Raw genomic sequence first — 15,790 nt, 5'->3', positions numbered from 1 at the left:
TAATTTGTTTGGTCTTACTTTGTAATTGTCTTCTCTTATTGTCTTCTCTTATTGTCTTCTCTTAATTGTCTCTTTTTAATTTTCTTTGATTTGGTTGGTCTTAATTCGGCTTTGGAGCTGATTCGTCTTGATTTGGTTCCTCGTGTCTTGGCCCCTCTAAGCTTGGTCAACATTGATTTTTATGGTGTTTGTAACTTGATTTCTATTGTCATGGTTCGTCTTAATTTTCATCTCCAAACTGGCTTTGATCTGGTTGGTCGTAATCTGATAAGTTTTAAATTAATTGGTCTTAATCTGGTTAGTCTTAATTTGGTCAGTCTTGATATGGTTTCTCTTGATCCGACTGGTATTAGTCTGGCCCCTCCTGTCTTGGTTCCTCTTTGGCTTCCTCTGGATTTGGTTCTACTTGATGGTCTTCTCTTATCAAGGCTCCTCCTTTTATACCCCTTATGATTTGGCTCTTTCGGTTATTCGATCTGTCTTGTTGTACCCCTTTATTACCTCTTGTTTCGTCTTTTCGGCCTTTCACTAATGTTTCAGAAAAACTAGACCGTTCCGAAGAGCCCATTGAATGACGCGTGCCAAGAGTGATGTATTCTGCTTTACTGATACACCATACACTTGTTCACTTCAAAGGCTTTCAAATTGTCTCACAAAAGATTTCAAAGTGACAAGACTTTGACCATCCTTACCATTCTGGCTTCAGGTACGCCCCATCTAACTCGGAGTCCACCTCCGGCTTATATCACACCGGTAGTTCTGAGAGGGGTTTCTTTCTGCCAGACCCTGTGTCATTGAAAAACGTTTAAAAATAGTCTTCTGCCCCAAAATCCAAGACACTTTAAGAAGAACATAAAGAGATAGCCCGAGCCACCACCAAAAACATGCCATATATTTCTCCAGGCGTTTGAAAATCCCTTCATTCGCCTCAATAGAGTCTTGTTTTCCTGTAGTACCAAGTTAATGCCTAATTACTGCTATTGTCAGATTCGCAAAACAGAATAGATCAGTAAAGGTAAACTCAAAGCAACACCATACGCCTCAAGATCGGATCATTCAACCGACAACTCTAAGATAGAGCTGGAATGTTTTGTGCAAGTAGTCTTGTCATGGCACAAACATCCCAGATCTCCGTGACAGCAGTAACAGATATTTCCGTGCTTCTAAATTGCTTAATTCGTCTACCATTCATTGAAGTGGATTTGTCTGATGCGGCCCGCCTCGCCATCTTCAGCATCAGGTGTTTCGCTATTACCTCAGTTGTCCAAACACAGATGAGAACAGACATGAGCCCCATCACTGTTCCAATGCTTCTTTGAACGAAGGTGCACAGTACATCTCTTTTGCTGCTCTCTCCTATTCTTTTCAACATGGGACTAAAGATTTACCATGTATCCATTACCTTCGTATATGTACTCTGGTATAAATAGCATGAGCCACTTTAATCTCCTGCAAATCCGATGAATCCACTGATTGGGCTTGCAATGATTCATTTCTGTTTGTTTCCCTATCTGTGCATTGGAACAGAAAGTGACTTATTTGCCGTGTGCTTTGCATATCCTCGGATATTACTTACACACACATTATCTTATTCTAGCTGATACATGAGATGGCACGTGTTTCCCTACGACCCTGTCTGAATATTCTTTTAAAAAACCAACCATGTCCTGTGAGATTGAGGATGGAAGCAAAATGATGGTGCTGAAGTTCTTCATCCTGAAAGTATCACATCCCAATTTGCATACTGCCTTAGCATATTATTTTATCACATACTTAAATCTCGGCTTTCGCCAGCCGCCTCGGAACACATCGTAATAGACTAATTCTGCTACACAAAACAAGCCTTGCGAAAGCAGAAAAGGTAACTGTCTCAGGACAAGAAATAGGTCTGAAATTATCTTTATGCAAAAAGATTGCAGCACCACAATTTCGCATATGGTCTCCCACTACACTACTCAGTGTGGCCCTATGCAGCTTAACTAACGTTGATCGGACGGGAAACAGTGCTTCCTGCATGGTATGGCCGCAACCGAAAGTTTGTTATGAGGGATGTCTCAGCCTCACGCCCCTTTATAGTTCGGAACCCTTCTATACAGTAGGTGAGGGGTAACCCCGATCAGGAATGTTTAGACTCTTCGTCCTTCGTATTATACAGGATGACGAGAATCTATAATCTTGTTCATGTCGTATCATAACAAAGTTGTGTACTGGATTATAAATAGATAGGCTAAAATATATACCCGGAATTTATTAACACCAGTACATGGCGATTGTCGTACTTCAAGCATACATATATACGAAAAAAGATAATGTAATAGCTCTTATGGAAGAAGAGCTCAGGTTTGGCTTACTAGGTATGTAATTAGGATCTGTTCAAAGGTTTCGTATATTGTATAGTGCTGCTTCTCGAATCGGATGATCCAACCAAAGTTAGAACACGCTTTCGATGGCATGTAACATTCTATTTGACAGAGATATGTGCGATGGAAAAGTTGGTTTCCAGGGAAAGACTAAAAAATATGGGATTCCTGATTGAAAATCTGTTTCTTGAATATTGATTGCTCGCAATTATCATTCTTGATAGTTTAAATAGAGGATCTGTCAGACATTTTCCGGTAGACAGGTTATTTGTACTGATATTCTCTTTTGTGACCACGGATTATTTGGAAGCCTCCTTTCTAGACTTTTGTAGTATGTAAATAATACATTGAGAAATAGAATAATTCATCACCGAAAGTCGGGCTTTTTTTTGCAGATCGATTTTACAGTTCCTCCTGTGACTATTTTTTTTCAGTTGAATTTTCATACTGACGATGAAGTAAGCTTTTTTCTTCAAGTCAAAACCTGGATTAATTTTTGAGGATTAATGACAAATGTCGACGTGACATGATGTCTACATTTGCATAAACAAATTAGCAGTAAGGGTTTAAAAGCTCGCGTGAGATGCAATAAATCCTCAACAGATTTCTGGCTTGATATTTTAACACAAAATGCCATTCAAAGCAAGTCAATAGTGTTGAGATCTCTTAAGTTTCTACCTACTCGATTCTAGGCTTCTTGAAGCTGCCCTCTCAGATGATTGAGCGAAATGGGGAGAAATGTAAATTGAAATTTTTTCCTTAAAACTAGGAAGAAATGACTCACTAGCGTATCGATAGCAGCTGTAGAAACTTTGGACCACAGCACCTTGGGTGCCAATCTTCGTCAATACGCATAAGCTGGTAAGGAAGACGTTTCATCCTTTACACAGCCCTGTGGAATGAGCTACTGGGAATCCCAAGATTCCCGAATACCCTAGGAGTCAAACATACAAAGTCGAATTTGATAGGTTCCGATCTCTGGAACCAGAGACGTCGTGCTCCTTGAGAATGTGACTACAACGCTGACTACAAAGTTGTCATGACTCAGCTCGAATTCGATCGACTCATGTTGCGCTGGTTGATGCATTCCGCTGAAAATGCTCCTATCACATTTAACAGAAGGCTATACGATCTAGTACTGCCAAATAGGCCCGCACCTATCTCCACCCGAGTTTTCAGAATTAACCTCTAGAAACGTGTCTCTTTTTCCATAATTATATAGACAGGATTTGGAGCTGCTCACCTGATCAAGACACAAGTTCGAGTATCTATAACTATAGCAAGCAGGCTCACACCATGCAAATCATGAAGAGCATGAGTCAGATGGAATTTCCACGCCTGGCACTGGTTCCAAAAAATGATCAAAAGACCCCGCAATCATCTACTGGATGACGTTGTCGAGGTACTCTCGGAGTGTCTGCAATGTGTCCTCCTTCACCTCCGCCGGTACCAACTGCTCAGCTTGTGGCTTCAAGGCGCCGAAAAGCTGGTCGAAATTCACGTTTTCTTCTTTTGGCAGCGCCTCCAACTTCTGGGCGGCGAGCTGCGTGACCTGGTCGAGCCAGCCGGACTCGTAGAGCTTCAATTTGAGCTGTTTCGAGATGGCATCGTAATTGCCCAGCTCCACCAAATGGCTCTGGATCTGCGCCTTAATGGCATCTAGCTCGTCGGCCATTTGCTAGAAAATTTGAGGCTAGAAAATACGAGGTGGATTGAGATACAGACGGCAGCTCGGGAAGATTCAGAGCTGGATCAGAGTATCCTGTACTTTGGGTTCTTGCAAAGTCGCCTGTTTTGTATATGACCATCTGCGCGTGCGACGGTAACCAATCGGCCCTGCTAATTAAGCTTGCTCTATATCAGCTACCCATTAGAGCAGAAGCAAAAACGCAACAGCGGTAAGCAACACGGGTTTTTTTTCTCCGTTGTAGATTTGAGATCTCCACTTTTCAAGTTGTTTCAGTCCTTCCGCATACTCCACACCGCAGCCAGGGCCATGAAGAACTCTCCCTTCAAAGCACACGTCGATAAAGTCCAGCCCATGGAACAGGGCAAATGGATCCAGACCCGCAAAATCGACTACACGGATCCGGACGGCAAATCGCGGGTGTGGGAGATGGCCGTGCGGACGACACGCACGGAAACCACAGGTTTGGATGCCGTCAGCATTTTGGGTCTTCTCCAGAAACCGGGCAGCAAGGGCAAACACGTGGTGCTAACGAAGCAGTTCCGCCCACCCGTCGGCAAGGTGGTGGTGGAGCTTCCTGCCGGATTGATTGATCCCAACGAATCGGTGGCGACGACCGCAGAAAGAGAATTGCTCGAGGAAACCGGCTACCATGGCAAAGTGACTAAAGAGTCAATTCCGCTATACAGTGATCCTGGCTTGACCAATGCAAACATGGCGTTGGCCACTGTGGACATTGACATGGCCGACCCCCGCAACACAGACCCGCAGCCGCAGTTGGAGGACGGCGAGTATATCGAAGTATTTACGTTGCCGATGGCGGGTTTGTATGATGGGCTTCTTGCCGTGTGTGAAAAAGAAGGCACGACTGTGGACGCCCGGCTTTTTCACTTGGCCGAGGGTCTCCGTCTAGCCGACGCTTTACAATGAGAGGGAAGGACGTGAATGTCCAGGAGAGGATGAATAAGTATGTTTTGAGCGGATGTACATGTTAGATGCACATGTTCGGGTTGCATGGATTGAATGTGTCTTTCTTGGATAGATGGACATATAGTTTGGATTGCTGGATAAATTTGTTTTGGTGGGTGAATTGTTCTGAATGGATGAATGGATTTGTTCTCGATGAATTTTGTTCTGATCAGATAAATATGTTCTGGATATTGAAATCTGATCTGGAAGGATACAATACGATTTGACCAGATGGATAAGTATTGTCTAGATGGATGTGTAATGTCCTAGATGGATGTATATGCTTGTGGTAACGCTATATGAAAAAAAAATCAGCCTCAATAAAAAATGTGTCCTTCGGCATCTTTAATAACAGAATTTGCTAGATTACTTTCAAGAATTTTGTTTAATGGGACTTGTGTAGCGCATTGCTGAGTCTCATGTGCTTCATATAGATGGACTCCAAGTATGATACTCATATCCCGCCACATGTGGTTCTTCTTGTTAGTTAGGAAAAGTCAGAACACGAAACAGTATCATCGGGAAACGTCTTTGATCCTTGGCCATGTGCATAGGTCGGTTACAATCATAGACCACCCAACTACTACTACTTTCGTCTAATAATGGCACGTTCGACAGAACGAACTTGTGAAAGCTCAGCCGTCTATACTCGTGCCTTCCATCCTTCAACAATACGAGAATCCCACACACTCAAATCTACTCACATACCGGCAGCGCACGCCATGCATTTGCTCGAGATCCACTTAGATGATGCTGGACGTTTTCGTTGTTCTTTGGACCCGCTGTTCTTCAGTGGCTTTTCATATAGTGCAAAAATTTCCATTGGTCAAGAACGTCTGAATACGGAACATGATAAGGGTGGGTTGGTTTCTCACCAAGCTTTTTGCCAAAATGTCAGATCACAGCTCCTAAACCCCAGTGATGATTAGAGACATGCGACTTGAAATCCTTAAAGCTATGGTTTCATTTTTTAGGAAAGGTGACAAGTTTCGCACCCATTTCAGAATTAATACGGAAAGCAGAGTACCGGGGTACAGCAGTCAAACCGATTCCGTCATGGGACTCCAAATTATATATATATATATATATATATTTACACGAACGCCACAGGTCATCATGCAAAACCCTCATATTCATTGAATTTGAAATTGATGCCTCTGAACAAGACTCCTTTTCCACCATCCCTGGGCTTTTGCCCCGGACTGCACATAGAAGCGGCTGTCCTCGCGACTTTTGCCCCACATCAGCCATTCAAAGACTGGTCTGATCTCCGCTGTTCTTTGGAGATACTAACTCTTTTACATCGGGCACCACATTTCTTTGCCCACGGCTTCTTTAATAAATCCTCCAATATCTTGTGTGCGTTTGTCTTGCTTCGGTGATTCTGACTTGATTATTATTTAGTACTTGCGATCAGGCGCTTGTCCAGTTTATATTTCTTTCTGTTAGCGCCAACAGCCAGCTTATTTTAGTCTCCTTTCTGCAATACCGGCTACGGGGCAAACCTTCCAAAAAGCGCCTGAAAGTCGGAGCTACGACGAGAGAATACGAAGTTTACGATTTTTAGGAACATATCTCAGAGTCACAAAACCATCAAAGTATCAAATCTCACAGATCATCAAGTCTCCACAGAGTATCAAATCTCTGAGTCTTTAATCTCCACGGAAGCTCAAGTCTCCACAAAGTGCCAAAGCTCCACAAATAATCAAAACTCCACAGAGTATCTAATCTCCTCAGAACATAAAATGTCGACAAATCACCAAGGAACATACGCAATGCCCGACGAAACATGTGCCTTCTGCCTTGGCGACAACACCGAGGTGCCACCTTTTGGCACGTTGAAAGACGCCCAGAACATGCTTCTACCATGCTCCACATGCAGTTTGGTCTCCCACCGCAAATGTCTTGTTGACTGGTTCAACAGCATCCCGGTGGCGCAAATCTCGCGGAACTACAATCCCGACGATTCCGACGCGGGCGACAGCCTGATTACCGATACCTTTCCTCGAGCCCCAGATGCACAGCCTTGGGTGTTTGAAAACGACGTCGACGCCGAGCAAAATGTGTTTGACGTATCGCTCCGATCGCGCTGGTTCACGGTCCTTGGCCAGTACAGCTCCGGGACTGCCAGTCCGACCGGCCTTGGCACAGACCACGCAAATCACGGCGAGAATCCATTCATGGACCCGGACCGCGTGTTTCTCTCGGCACCCTGCCCGCAGTGCAAGTCCAAAATCACGTTCCAGGTCCGGAGACTGCCGCTCTTGACGTTGAATCGGGTGATCCGCAATACGATTTCCGACACCGTACAGTACTCCGGAATTCTCGCCGGTCTCACGGGTGCCGCTACAGGCATCGTCACAATGGGCTACGTAGGCCTTGCGCGTTGTGGCGTGTCGATCATCGACGCCATCGTACCTGTCTCTCTCATTTCCCCGCTTTTCAGGCGGAACCCCCTGGCACTGGACCGCTTGCGGCCACAGTCGCTACTGGATCTGTTGAACGGCCAGCTGGGCTCTGGAAAGTCATCCTTTCTAGCTCACCAACTCAAATTCCAGCATATTCCGCTACTTCCTGTGATGCTCTATCGCATGCGCTTCCTGCTGCTTCTAGATTGCATTTTCCGGAAGAATCCTACTGCACTGATGACAGAGTGGATCAGCGAGTTGCTTCTTTGCAACTATATCTCGTCTTTGGGCAATCACACGTTGGTGAAGCAAGTGTATCAGAATTTCAAGACTCTCGTGGCAAAATCAGCAACAACCAGATCATCGCTTCCACAGCTCGGGCTTCTTTTCAAGGATGTAAACTGGTGGGACCCCGCAGTCATGGTCGCAGCAACCATCCCTGCCCGATGGCTCTACGATTTCATTTACAAATTCACAGTAAACAGGCTCCATTTCGATCTCAACGCATCTGTGCGTCCCAGAGAAACCGCCAATTCTTTGGACCCGCTGCAGTTAAGCGAGTTAGAGGATTTAGAGACGCAAATCACTGGTCTCCTGTATTGCATTTCCCAACGAGTGAAGCATGCTCGTGGCAAAAACCACTCCTTTGGAAGCTATTCCCGTTTACTCAAAGAATTCGCTCGGCTCCTTCGAGACAGGACAGCTTTCAAGTATTTCCATTTGAAGGTGCTTTACTGGTATTATAAACTGAAGGCATGCATGCAGCATGACTACTCCTCAACGCTTCTATACAGACTGGCTATTGTAACAGGAGTGACTACGGTGTTGTGGCCGTTCATCTCGGTTGATATAGGGAAGCTTATCTACGGGCTTTGTATTCTGAGAATATCCTCCTTCGAACATGTTGACAAGGACAAACTCAAGTTCCTCTCAAATTTGCTTGGGATGGCTTTGGTGGCTTTAACCAAAGACGTGGTGAATCTATTTCTATGTCACCAAAAAGCACGTCAATTGTATGAATTGACGGTGGTCACTCAGCGTGAGAGTAAACTAGAGCAGCAGTCCAGCAGAACAGATTCGATGGCAAGGTTCCCTGGAGCATACGAAAATTGAGCCACTAAAGCGATAATGTTTTTAACGGTCTTTATCCAAATATTACATAATTATACATGGTACAGGTGTTTTGCACCTGACCGGTGCACAGTTCTTATATCAACAGCATGCTTGATTATATTCAAGGAAGAGTCGTCCAGACGCTTCCCCACCATAGAAAATGTTCCTTTCCATTCCTAGTCCTCGTCATAATTCTCGTCTTCCTCCACATTTCTCATGGGAGGCTCCATGGGCTCTTTCTCTTCCTCTTCTTCATCATCTTCCTCTTCGTCATCATTATTTACAGCGTCCGTCTTCCCCTGATTGAGATCAACGTTTGATGGCAAGTTTTGTGTCAAAACAGACTGCCCTGTGATTGGTTGCAACGCCACGCGTGACGAGTCCCCCGCGCTTTTTGGGTTGTCTTTTGGGCTAACACCCTTCAATGTTTCTGCTGGCGATGCAGTAGGAACTCGAGCCCTCACTTCTTGAAGGTCCAGTACTTGAGATTGGTTCGGCGTGATACCATTTACTGTTCCACTCGACTCTGATGCCAGCTGATGGTTACCCGCAGAGAATGACTGTGTATCTTGCTGGTGAGTGGTAGATCCAAGAAGATGAGGAGGCTGGTAAGGAAGTTGAGCTGTGGGTGCTGAAATAGTTTGCTCGGGAGCTGCTTGAGCTACAGAGACTGGAGCAGGTGCTTGTGGGGCTGCTTGATGTATGGGTGGGGTTGGTGACACCTTCGTAGCCAAATCGTTTTTGCCAAGAATGGTCTCGGCAGTGTTGGGTCTTTTGACAAGCACGGGACTCGCCTTATCATCCAAGTCATGCTTCAAAGATCCATTTGACACTGAACTCGCGATACTGATAGGTGGCGCGGAGCCTCCGTTGACGGGCAGCTTGGGTGTCTGGTGTGGCGTGGCGGAGGAGCTCTTCACTGTGCGCTCAGACTGTACGTTGGGTTGTGTGATGATGTTTTGAGCCGATCCAAAAGCGGAACCCAGTGCTTGCTGTGGCTGCGGCGGTTCACTTGATTGCTGGTTCACCTCTTGAGCAGCCATGGACAAACCTACACTTGAAGTAGTCTGAGGGGGCATCGCAGTCTGGATCTGCGGGACAGGAGTTGGCTGAGGGGGCGACTTCCGCTTATTCGGTGGAAGCAGTTGGACAGTAGGTGTTAACACTGGTTGAGCGGGATCAGATGATCTCGAGGCCGCGGAATTTTGGACCGCAGGGGTCTGGACCGCAGGATTTTGGACCACAGGAGTTTGAACTGCAGGAATTGATACTGCTCTTGTCTGAGGAGCCGGAGGTGCTTGCAGTGGGATGGGTGCCTGATGAAGTGTCTGCGGATAAGGTACATTCTGGCCTGGCGGAGGCTGCGTGAGCCGCGTGACCTGCGGTTGCAGCTGCAGAGGCTGTGGATGCGGTTGAAGATGATGTGGTTGTTGGCCAAGCTGGAGCTGCGCCGGTGGATGGGCCGATGGGCCCGTATGGAGCTGCTGCGGCTGTTGTAAAGCTCCCGACTGGGGATGACCCGGAGGTCCTGATGGCTGGGGAGGCTGGGTACTTTCTAAGACCATGCCTTGCGGCAAGCGGGGCTGCTGGTTAACTGGCGGAGGCTGTGGTGGGTGAGTATTACCATCTTGTTGGTACTTGATCAACTGCTCAAGGCGGGCCTGAATGTGCGGATTGCCTGGGTCCAAACGCTCTGCCTGGCGGTACGCGTCAAGAGCATCGGAAATCTGGTTGTTGCAGGTCTCATACAAAGTGCCCAAGTCGTACCATACTTCACTAATGTATGGATTCAAGCGGATGGCTCGAGTGTAGGCATCAAGAGCATCACGGTACTGAGAGATCTGGTAGTAAAGTACGCCAATCGAGCACCAAAAAGTTGGATTGCGCGAGTCGCGGTTGACCGCCTGCTGGAAAGCCTCGTACGCAGCATTGAAGTCCCCACGAATCATGTGCACACGTCCCAAATAGTACCAGGAGTGAGCGTCGGTGGAGTCGATATCAATGGACTGAGTGAGATACTTCAAAGCTACGGCCAAGTCTTGCTGGAAAGGAGGTGGCCCGCTCTGAGCAGGCAGGTCCACGGGCGCCGCCTCAGCTTGCGAGTACAAGCAGCCAAGCTGCTGCAAGACCTTGGCGTGATTAGGGTTGACCTCCAAGACTTTTTTGTAGGCCTCCTCGGCGCCAGTCCAGTTCTTCTGTTGCTCGAGCACAGAGCCGATCTGGAACCACACATCAGGCTGGGTCAAGGGATGAGGCGGGTTGGCCAATATGTACTGGAAACACTCGAGTGCACTGGGCAACTTGCCTTGATGTTTGTAGATAATGCCGAGGCGGAAGTAGATTTCGTTGGATTTGTCGAAGTTGGGGTCCAAATCCAACACGCGCACAAATGCCTCTTCGGCGTATTCCAACAGACCGTAGCGATCATACAAGATGCCAATGCCATGCCACAATTTGGGAACGTTTGGGTTCTCCAAGTAGTAGAGCGCACGCTGGTACGCGGCGTACGCGCGCTGCAAGTCGTCCATCATGAGGTAGCAGTGGCCCAAGAGGCCCCACGTGTCGCCGTTTTCGGGGTGGAAGTTCAAAGCCTGTTCGTAAAGCTCTGCAGCTTTCAAGAAGTGGTCACGCGTACGGTAGATGTTGGCGAGGCGCGTCAACGCCTCTGGGTTGTTGGGGCTGTGCCGTAACGCTGTGTCGTACAGCAGGGACGCCTTGTCCAAATCACCCAAGGACTCAGCCAAGGAGCCGATCGCCAACCAAGTCAGTCCCGTGGTTTCAGCAAGCACAGACGTCACCTCGGCGGGCGGCCGCTGGCTGTTTTGCTGCATGTGGGCCTGGGCCTGTGCCTGGGCCATCGCCTGTGCCTGGGCCTGGGCTTGGGCCTGGGCATGGGGCATCATCTGCATCTGTTGCTGGAGAGGAAGCACGGCAGGCGGCTGGTTGATCGCGCCGGAAGACTTCATCGCCATCTGCACGGGCAACGACATTTTTGTTGCTTTTTTTTTTCTCGCTCCTAGCAAACAGGCACGTGTTCAGGGGTGGCGGCTAGTTCACAAAAACAAAAGTCACAGCGGGCCAGAGAGGAGAAGTCCCCGGGGGCTGTTTGTGTCGAGGTGTTTTTTCTTTTCCCTGGCAAAAGCGGATTCTGCTTGCCAGTGTTGAGTCGAGATTTCCGGGCGAAAGAATGCACGGGTCCAGCTCTGGCGGCGAATAAAGAGATAATTGTTTGTGGGCTGGAAGTCGACAGTGGAGGCCCTACACGGAAAAGCGTGACAGAAAAGAGGTCGGAACTTAGGAGGCGGGTTTCTGAGAAGATTTCAAGAAAAACACAGATACGTAAAAAACAGGTACTGTCAACGGTGCCAACCCCAGTTCGCGAGCGAGAGAATAAAAAAAAAAAAAAACAATTGAAAATGGACAGGAAAGGACAAGAATAATTCATGCGTACGCACGACGATCCCGTGGACCTGCAGCCCAAGCCGCGAAATACGAAGGGCAAATGCACCAGTGGAAAACGCGCCCCGACAAGGCAACAGACGTAAGCAAGCACAGAGATTGCAACTGCTTCCACCCCTCACAAAAAAAAAAGAAGCGGAATCAAGAAACTGTCAATGGAGGTCCCCAAGTAAATAAATTCTCTGTCGGATCTGTGGAGAACCCATGAGAAATCCGCTTAAGATAAGTGGAACATGGGGGCAGGTAAATTGAGACTGAGAGTTTTTATCTGGGCCAGTTTTGAAATCGGGTGGCGCGCACTTCCGACCGGCTTCTATGAATTCCCCATTTAGCCGGCACGTCTGTGCTCGCTCACGGTGTCTTACAACTATAATTGCGTTCCTGTTTCTCGCGTATTGTGCCTGCCCACGGAATCGAAGGGATCCTTATCAACGCTTGGCCTTTGCCCAGTTCACCGCGTTCTGGAAAATCTCCTTTGTTTCCGTTTCTTATTTTCTTTTTGGTTTTATTCTTGTCCAGAAATTTTTCTTGTTCTCGATTGTGCTCGAGGCCCTGTCCAGCTAGACGGCCAGGCAGGTGCATGAGATTCCGTTGCTGTTCTCTGCCTGATAAGTGTTCCATTGTAATAAACAAGCACCGGAAAATAAACATACAAATTTTGCGCGGCGGATCTGTTGATGGTTCTGGGACCCTTCAAATGAATAGCGGGCACCCGCAGATTTCGGTAGAAGGGAGTGCGCGAGCAATTCGGATGTATGATCTTTACTCATGGACGGTGAAGATATATTTGGTGGCGGCAAGACGAGAATGACTGTTGTTGTTCCTTTAGTCTATGCCAATTTCAATGGAGGCACTCAATTTGTGTTGGGCAAATGAAGACAAAGGTAACGGGTAAAGAAGGGCAGTGCTTGTTGATCTACCGGTTACTATAGAGCACGTTAAACAAGCCGCCGTCTCCTGCAAGACCGACCAAACCACCAAAACCACCAAACAAAAACATGGCAGAACCCACACCACTGTGAATCTTGCACCGACAAAAGGAAGTTTGAGAGCGGCGGAAAGATGTGGCAATACCGCAGTGCCACTAGATTCTATAGCATGTCAGTGTTTCCGGGTAGGTCACTGCAATTCCAAGTGCTGGCAAATTCAGCACGTCATCCTCAGAGACGTCCCACAGTTTTTCGGACTTGTTCGTCCGAACCCGCGCAACATTAGCCAATTTCCCCAGATTCAGAATCACATTGTCAAACACAATAGCGGCAACAATAGCAGGTTGTGCACCTGGCGACCATTTGGATCTGCCGCCGCCAAAAATATCGCCTGTCCGATTCGGGCGTGATCACGAGCCCCGACCGGTACAGGACAAGGAGCCGTGCGGCAACCCGCTCCTCAGTTCCAAGCTTCAAGGTATTTTTGTTCATGTATAGTTGGGCAGGCACGTTGAATGTAGTGGATTCTCGCGTTCCCAAGCCTGATAAGACTTTGCTGGAGATTCCTGAGCCATCTGCCATGACTTCTACAATATGCGGCTGTTTGGTGGTGGGTCCTCATTGGAAACGCGATCTCGCGGCCGGAATTCCACTCCCGACAATGTAGTTTGAGTGAACGTATCATGTTTCTTGTAGAAAAGAACGCAACTTGTTTTCGGAGCGCACCCTGAAGGGGCGCTGATATTAGTTGGGTGCACCGTAGAGTTACCGAAGTCCGATTATACCCAAAGACCATGCAAAATGAGCAGGGGTACTATTTCGATGGTTTTTGCGTTTGTAGGTCGTTCAAACAAGGATCAGCCGACACTTCAATGACTTTTGATAGGAGAGCCCTTGCGCCGCATCGCATTAAGCAACTTTTTCAGCAAAGATTTGATTCCAGAAATGTAGTAGTGCCTTTGTGCATCTTTTCTGTTCGTCTAATACTGTTCAAGACGCCTCTTCCTCTTTTGGATCCACGATGCAGAGATGTGTCTAGCAAGTTTCATCAAGCTGCCCGACTAGTATTATGTACTCACCATATGGCGTGACTATGCTCAACTTGAACAGAAGTAGGATTGAATGACAGTTCTGCAGCAGGTGATAATTTTCGAGCCTTGGCCAATTCATGTCTCGCGGCCATGATATCTGTCATACCCATGCGCTTTTTATTGGCCGTGGAGGCGAAGGTTTACAAACATCAGCGGCTACTTTGAAGTGAGAACTTGTGTACGGACTTCTACCAATTCGATGATATTTCCCATCCAGTTTTGGCCAGCGCAGAGATATTCGGCCTAGATAAATGTTTGAACAGTAACTAGGCGTGGTTTTAGTTTCGAGTGCCTCTTTAGACTTTGTTTCTCTCAATCCCGAAACCCCCTCCTATGAAAGGACAAGAATGGGTCTCTTGCAACTGGAGAATGCAGCTCCAGGAGATTCCACCATAGCTGTGTCCAGCCCGCGCATGCTGAAAGTTTGAATCCATGGCCAAGGTGCTCCAAACGCAATCAAGCCTGAAAACCCAGATCAAAACTCTATCGGATAGTTTCCACAAGTAAGAGATATATGATTAGCAGGCTCCACCGCCCAATCTTTCCACTGGCGGATCTGCGTGGACGACTCCCTCGAAAAATTCCCCAATGCCACTTGCAGATTCAAACTTCTCCATGCTCATCTCCAAGACATCCCTGACCGTGACAAGCAACGCGAAGGCTCCAACCCACATTTCTTCCACCCCACACAGCCCTCCAGCCATGGCGCCCCTCCTCCAATCAAGCACGAGCCTGCGGCTCAATGTTTCTGGCCCTTGAACGAGCTGTTGAAGCCCAAAAGCTCGGTGATCCCGACCGTCCAGTCATTCTCTGCCTTGGCAAAACAGAATATTCCGTTCGGCTGGTCTGCCGGCGCCGGCCCGCCCGCGCGGCCCGGCTCGATGTAGTCGTCAAAGCCCAGCCTGCTCCGAAGCGTTTTCGGCGGCTGATGGCTGCCCGGAATGTAGATGGTGCCGTTTTCGTTGACCACGTGGATCTCGTCGCCCGGGCGCAAGTCCGGCTGCGCAATGCCGTCAATACTCATCTTGATGCGCTCGGCCCGCGTGCCTGCCAGGAGGCGGATCATCACGTGGGATGTCGCCGGGAGCACGAGCGGCCGGAAGGAGAGCGACTGGGGGCAGATGGGCGTGAGCAAAATGCACGGCACCAACGGGTGTGCAATGGGCCCGCCGGCCGAGAGCGAGTACGCCGTGGACCCCGTGGGTGTGGCAAACACAAGCCCGTCCGCCGTGGTGCTGGTGAGATACTCGCTGTCGATGTAGATGTCGAGCTTGATGAGCCCCGGCTGGGCGCCGCGGTGCAAGGAGATGTCGTTCATGGCATAAACCATGGTGGCGTCGTGGTGCTGTTTGTAGTGGGCCAACTCGTACTGCACCATGGCGGCGTGTTCCCGCTGGCGGCTCGGCGACAAGACTTCCGCCTCGTCCTGCCGCACCACATGGCACTCAAGCCGCGTGCGGTGGATAGCCTTGCCGCGGGACTCAAACACCGCACGGAACGACTCGCGAAAGGAGGCGAAATCGAAGGGGAGCAAGAACCCGAGCGTGCCCATGGCGAAGCAGAGCACGGGCGGCACGGAGCCGTTCAGAAAGGCCAGCACGGCGCGGAGCGTGGTGCCGTCGCCGCCGAGCGACACGATTAAGTCGGTCTTGGCGACAATGTCGGCCACACTGCCGGTGTGCACGGCGAGCGGGGTCGTGCATGTGTTCTTCTCCGTGTTTGTGTTTGTGTTTGTGTTTGTGTTTGTGTTTGTGTTTGTGTTTGTGTTTGTGTT

The 15,790-nt window shown here is 48.4% G+C and overlaps 5 protein-coding genes across 5 annotated transcripts in view, besides 1 other annotated feature; 2 read left to right on the top strand and 3 right to left on the bottom strand.

The window, feature by feature from the left end:
• Nucleotides 1–1,906: 1,906 nt before the first annotated feature.
• Nucleotides 1,907–2,110: a sequence feature (Protein overlapping with rRNA (METBIDRAFT_44171, OBA20409.1) was converted to a misc_feature.).
• A 1,631-nt stretch (nucleotides 2,111–3,741) lies between these two features.
• METBIDRAFT_78800 (uncharacterized protein) lies at nucleotides 3,742–4,035 on the bottom strand (the record flags this gene model as incomplete). The annotated part of the gene is made up of 1 exon (XM_018858943.1): nucleotides 3,742–4,035. One exon carries the CDS (start codon nucleotides 4,033–4,035, stop codon nucleotides 3,742–3,744), a length of 294 nt encoding a protein of 97 aa, XP_018710930.1.
• Nucleotides 4,036–4,356: 321 nt separating this feature from the next.
• On the top strand, nucleotides 4,357–4,977 carry YSA1 (ADP-ribose diphosphatase; the record flags this gene model as incomplete). Its single annotated transcript, XM_018857777.1, has 1 exon — nucleotides 4,357–4,977. The coding sequence occupies one exon, from the start codon at nucleotides 4,357–4,359 to the stop codon at nucleotides 4,975–4,977; it is 621 nt and encodes a 206-aa protein (XP_018710929.1).
• Nucleotides 4,978–6,791: 1,814 nt separating this feature from the next.
• Nucleotides 6,792–8,537, top strand: METBIDRAFT_43575 (uncharacterized protein; the record flags this gene model as incomplete). The annotated part of the gene is made up of 1 exon (XM_018857678.1): nucleotides 6,792–8,537. One exon carries the CDS (start codon nucleotides 6,792–6,794, stop codon nucleotides 8,535–8,537), a length of 1,746 nt encoding a protein of 581 aa, XP_018710928.1.
• A 2-nt stretch (nucleotides 8,538–8,539) lies between these two features.
• Nucleotides 8,540–11,940, bottom strand: SSN6 (transcription regulator). Its single transcript, XM_018856045.1, has one exon. The coding sequence runs from the start codon at nucleotides 11,525–11,527 to the stop codon at nucleotides 8,714–8,716; it is 2,814 nt and encodes a 937-aa protein (XP_018710927.1). The 5' UTR covers nucleotides 11,528–11,940; the 3' UTR covers nucleotides 8,540–8,713.
• A 2,815-nt stretch (nucleotides 11,941–14,755) lies between these two features.
• Nucleotides 14,756–15,790, bottom strand: part of POS5 (NADH kinase) — a gene marked incomplete at both ends in the record, with an annotated part of 2,036 nt that continues 1,001 nt past the window's right edge. The window contains 2 exons of the mRNA XM_018857752.1: nucleotides 14,756–15,379; nucleotides 15,452–15,727. Of these exons, the coding sequence (XP_018710926.1) occupies nucleotides 14,756–15,379; nucleotides 15,452–15,727 (900 nt within the window). The remainder of the gene's footprint in view (nucleotides 15,380–15,451; nucleotides 15,728–15,790) is intronic.

The sequence above is a fragment of the Metschnikowia bicuspidata genome (genome assembly GCF_001664035.1).
Source record: "Metschnikowia bicuspidata var. bicuspidata NRRL YB-4993 chromosome Unknown METBIscaffold_4, whole genome shotgun sequence".
NCBI classification, from domain to species: Eukaryota; Fungi; Ascomycota; class Pichiomycetes; order Serinales; family Metschnikowiaceae; genus Metschnikowia; species Metschnikowia bicuspidata.
This window is presented reverse-complemented; position numbering and strand designations above follow the sequence as displayed.

Excerpts from the sequence above, each read along its gene's own strand:
- SSN6 (XM_018856045.1), bottom strand. The coding sequence starts at position 11,527 with ATGTCGTTGCCCGTGCAGATGGCGATGAAGTCTTCCGGCGCGATCAAC.